This window comes from Mus pahari, chromosome 9, assembly GCF_900095145.1.
Source record: "Mus pahari chromosome 9, PAHARI_EIJ_v1.1, whole genome shotgun sequence".
NCBI classification, from domain to species: Eukaryota; Metazoa; Chordata; class Mammalia; order Rodentia; family Muridae; genus Mus; species Mus pahari.
In genome coordinates this window covers 55,862,011-55,867,310 of record NC_034598.1, presented here as the reverse complement: position 1 = coordinate 55,867,310, position 5,300 = coordinate 55,862,011, and the positions used below count along the sequence as shown (strand labels likewise).

General features: G+C 50.0%; 1 protein-coding gene across 1 annotated transcript in view; it reads right to left on the bottom strand.

The window, feature by feature from the left end:
• The window catches only part of Msrb3 (methionine sulfoxide reductase B3), a 113,134-nt gene extending 112,646 nt beyond the window's left edge, over nt 1-488 (bottom strand). The window contains exon 1 of the mRNA XM_021205631.2: nt 303-488. Within this exon, the coding sequence (XP_021061290.2) occupies nt 303-462 (160 nt within the window). The 5' untranslated portion in view covers nt 463-488. The remainder of the gene's footprint in view (nt 1-302) is intronic.
• Nucleotides 489-5,300: the final 4,812 nt, after the last annotated feature.

The window sequence follows — 5,300 nt, the reverse complement described above, 5'->3', positions numbered from 1 at the left end:
CCCCCCCCCCCGAGGACCCGCGCAAGGACTGCGGCTCAGGTTCCCGTTGGGGACGGGTAAGGTGTCAGCGCGGCGGCCGGCGGGGCGCGAGCTTTCCTGCCTGACCTCGTTCTGAGCTGTCCCCTCGTTGGCGAGGCGCGTCTCCGGGGTCCGCGCCGGGGCTCTACGGCAGGGGGATGACTCTCGAGACTGAGGGGCGGCGCGGGCGCTCCCGGGACGGGGGTGGGGGTGGGGGAAACACTCCAGGTCCCAGGATGACTCTGAGGGGTCGGAGGGCCGGATGGGGCGAGGCGGGGACTCACCGCGCGGCGTTGTGGCCGCGGCCGCGGCTAGACAGAGTCCCAGGCAGAGCGCGATTGGGCGCGGGAGGGTCCGCCGAGCACTCTTGGGGAAGACGAGCCGCCGCTGTCCGATCCCTCCTCCCTCCCGGCTCCGGGCGACAGACGGGGCGGCGGGAGGCATGACGGGAAATTCCTGGGCACGGGCGGCCGAGTCCAAATATGAGCATAGCAGACAAGCGAGGGAGGACGGCGGAGCGCGCTGGCCGCGGACGGGGCCCGCTGCCCGGGACGCCGCCGCCGCCAACTCCCGCCTCCGGCGCCGCCTCCACCGCCCCGGGCCAGCCCTGCGGGGACAGCGCTTCCGCGCGTGGGCAACCCGGAGCAGAACCCCCTGGCAGCATCCACCCGAGACTTTTACTGTAGCGTCAGGGCGCCAGAGAGCTGAGGACCCAAGGGATGACATGTCGGGGTGGTGGCAGGATTAAAAGTCCTGGCCTGTACCAAAGAGCCTGCGAAGTGCCAGTTAAGGTGTGACATGGTTGCTCTTGTGCCTACTGAATACCTATATTACAGAGGACCACCGACTGCATCCCAGGGGTCACACCTGAGGGGGTCCCCACCACACCCACTGTGTGTCCAGGTGAGAATGTCCTTATAACCCCCCCCCCCCGCTATGTGTGAGTGAGTGTGTGTGTGTGTGTGTGTGTGTGTGTGTAGTAGTGAGATTCAGCAAAAGGGCAGTCCCTGAACTTTTACTTGAACACCATATATGGAGTCAAAGCAGGCTGACTGGAAAAGTTTTCGCTCCAGCTAAAGCTGCTTAACACCAACATTCCTCCTCACCTTGACTCAATATTCACGGATACAATCTCTCCCCCAACCCCCAACACTCTCTCTCTCTCTCTCTCTCTCTCTCTCTCTCTCTCTCTCTCTCACACACACACACACACACACACACACACACACACACACACACACTTACTTTTGTATTTATTGCACACTGTCCAAAGCGGAACTTTGATATGTATTCCAAGGGTGCTACCTCTGATGACCAAAATGTCAGCCCCAGATGTTTGATTGCACACCAAGCACGTGCAAACCTGACTTGTCTTTGGCACTAAACTCTACAATTAATCAGATCCAAATGACCCTCCATCTCTCAAGACAATGAATGTAATTATGTCTTAATTACTATAATATATATCCACACACACCCAAACAAATGTTTGATGGGATCTGGAGATGTGGGATATTATACAATTACTCCTCAGCATATTAAGATGCTGCAAGACTGATTAATTGATGCCAAACTCGGAAGGGGGAAATGTCAAGCAGGGTTAGAGGGTGGATTATTCTAACATGAACTAGAGGGGGGTAATTTGTCCATCCTGCTGTGCTTGAAGATGCTTTATTTGAAAGTTAGTAAACCTCGTTTCTAAACAAATGTGATTCTGGCAACGTAGGAAGGCCCCCAAGCCAAAACACAGTGTATTTGCAATCGGCTGCTTCTAAAACATCCCGTGAATTACACCCAACAGATGGGCAGATTTCAGTTCGTGAATTAGCAGTGTTGGTGGAGCTACAGGCAGATGGCCTGAGGAAACTCAGGCTGGAGGAGTTCTGATAGAGCAAAGAGCTTTAAAGGCCCATTAATATTACTATCCAGCTATGTACCTGGATCGCACAGTGGGCAGGAACGGGAAGCTTGAGTATCCCCGTTCTCATTCTCCATCCCTCCTCCCTCACTGTTGAAGCTTGTATTACATAAGCAGCCATTTTTCTCCCTCCTTTTCCTGCAATGTTCAGCACAGTCCTTCCCCATAATCTAAATGTTTAAAACAAAAATAAAATGAGTGCAGCCATTTATAAACTTCAGATAAGAACACTCCATGAAGGGGTGGGGGGAAGCACATTTCGAAGGATTGTAGCAATGGTGGCTAAGCTTACAATATGTCTGTGCAGTGGCGGTGCGAGGCAGAGCTGTGAGGAGGGCAACGCCACCATAAGGTGACGGGTTTGCAGGCTTCACCTTTCAGCAGTCCCTTTGAATGTCTGCATTAAGTACGTCAAGGCTAGAAGAAGACTTAATGGGTGCAAAGTAAATGGCCGACGTGAAGCTATATATTTCACACCTGATGTCCCACCTGACAAGTCCCTGCAGACTTAGTATGTCTGTCTGCCTGTCCTGCAGTGACGAAGACCTAGGAACAGAGGCTACGCCAGGAGGATAGAGGTGGTGTTGGAATTCAAGCCCCAATCCACAGGATGTGTACATGTTTTCACCATGTGAACATGGACTGTTTTCTACACACATGCACACTCACACACACACAGAGCCACCTTCACAGAGGATGTCCCTGGGGGTCCTTATGGTTTTAAGTATCTGTCAGGCACTCAGGTTACCTCAGGTACAGGAGGTAAAGACTCACATAGAAATTTGACCGGAGGCTTAACTGCCTTGCCAGATTATCCTTTCTGGGCCTTGCAGGTGTGGATAATACCTTTCTTTGATGGCTCTGCAAAGAGGAAAGGTGCTATCCTCAGACCACTACCCCAGGAGGTCCGTAACTTAAGTGCTGATGTTTAAGTTATATATTCCCGCAGTGTTCCTCAATGCCTTTCCACCATGGACTTAGGAACAACCATCTTACTTGTTCTTTTAAGCATTGCTTGATTTTAAAGGGAGAAAGGCCTGGTGGAAATAATCACCTTCCCCCCAACCCCCACCCCCTGCATCCTGGGTCAATTCTCCCACGGGAGAGTAGCACACTGGCAAACACTGACATCGGAGCAGGCATTAGGGGGCCTGGCCAGTTGCATCAGCTTACTCGCCTGCTGTAACTACTCTACTAAACTAATGTGTTTGAGATCAGAGTTTGGAAAATATAAACAAATATAAGCAACTCCTGGGCAACAGAGCCAGGCATGGCTGGCTACAGCTCTGAAGCCTCATGGTTTTAGAATACAAGATTAATTTAATTTGTACAACTGCAGCTCCTCATCTCGCTGCCTTCCCAGCCGTTGCCAGATGCCTCATAATCAAATACCCTACAGGGAAGAACCTCGTTCTTCCACCGCTCTGGCAAGAGTCTATGTCACAGAGCACAGAGTAGCCTACAAGACGCCACCAGAACCAGGCAGTGACTGTTAGTGGTTAGCAATGGCTAACCCGAAATGGTCCCACGCACTACAGAGCAATGTCAGTTGTGCTGAAGAAGTAAGTAGGAAATGGCTGGGCATAGTGGAACAGTTTGTAATCCTAGCACTCCGGAGACTGAAGCTGTAAGTTCAGGGCCAACCTGGGCTAGATGGCAAGAACCCTTTTCCAAAACAAACAAACAAACAAACAGCTAAGAAAGAAAGCAAAAATGACGAGAAATAGAAACAACCAAACAACAACAACAAAAACCCACAGGAAAAACTAGAGTCGAAGCTGGAGAGATGGCTCAGCGGTTAAGAGCACTGACTTCTCTTCCAGAGGTCCTGAGTTCAATTCCCAGCAACCACATGGTGGCTCACAACCATCTGTAATGGGTTCTGATGCCCTCTTCTGGTGTGTCTGAAGAGAGCAATGGTGATGTACTCATATGCATAAAATAAATAAATAAACTTTTTTAAAAAGTCAGACACACACACACACACAAACTAGAGCCAACATTTCCTATCTTTACACAGCCATCCAAGCTACATCCTCACTAATATGCTACTGTCAACGCCTTAAGAAAATTTCCCACCACTGCACAAAGGCTTTGTGTGTGTGTGTGTGTGTGTGTGTGTGTCCCACCCCCATGCCCCAAAGAACTGGATGGAAGCCAACTGTGCTATAAGCAAAGAAGAGATACAATAGAATTTGCAAGAAACCCAAGTCAGGGCTTCAACTCAGTGACCTTTTACATATGACCTTTTACATATGTCCTTTCACATATGTCCTTTTACATATGACCAGTTAGTGATTGTCTGGAGAGGAAATTTTTCCAAGCTTCTCAGATGCTGGGCTCCTATCTTGGGAAAGAGTGCACTGGCTCTCACTCCTCGTGAAAGGCAAGGTTTTTTTTACACAGGTGAGAGTGTGTCTCCTCCCTCAGTGCACTCGAGTGGGAACAGGTTGAGAACTGTGCTCAACTGGACAGACAGAATCAATGCTGAAGGCTCTGATAGATGCTTACATTTTTGTTTCAAAATCCTCCAAAAGAACACCAGGGCCGTGGCTTCTGGTCTTTTACCGCCAAATGCTCTAAACAGGGACAGCCTGCCCCCAAATCCAGGTGACTACCAACCGGAGAAAGGAGGCTGGATTAACACAAGCGTTTCCCTCCTTTTCTAGATAAAATGGTTTGCCTGTATCCTCCATGGCAGTGTAAAGTTTAGACGGCCAAAGCCCTCCTGCTTTGTCGGTTAATTCTGGGGATATCTGAAGCGATTGACACACTGTCTGCTTCTTCTAGTTTTGGCTTTGCTACAGTGAGTGATCAATATTTAGCAGGAGTTTCAGTCTTATGAAGAAAGAAGTAATTCTCCCTGAATCAGCAAAGATGCTTGGTTTAAAAAGGCAAGACTCTACGACAGGAAAGCAGCTACTTACCAATAAGCATCCAGAGAGCAGAGAGCGACTTCTTACAGGCAGATGCTGATGAGCGACTTCTCCTTATCCTTCCTCCATCTGGGCTGTGCACACGCCCTTCTTACACTAGGCACATCTTAACTACTGTATAATATCTAATGTCTTTCCTCAGTTTCTCCTTAATTGCAGCCTGCTTCTGGCATCTGTTGCTCATCAAAGCATTCTGAGCCCATGTGAGACGCAGCTGCTCTCAGCATCCGTGCCTCGAACTTTGACTTCATTAGATCCAGATTCAAGTCTGGCTTCTTCCACCTGGGACGCTGGACCAAAACAACTCCAAGCCTTAAAATGGTTATCTATGGTGGCACACGCCTTTGATCCCAGCACTCCGGAGGCAGAGGCAGGCGTATTTCTGAGTTCGAGGCCAGCCTGGTCTACAAAGTGAGTTCCAGGTCAGC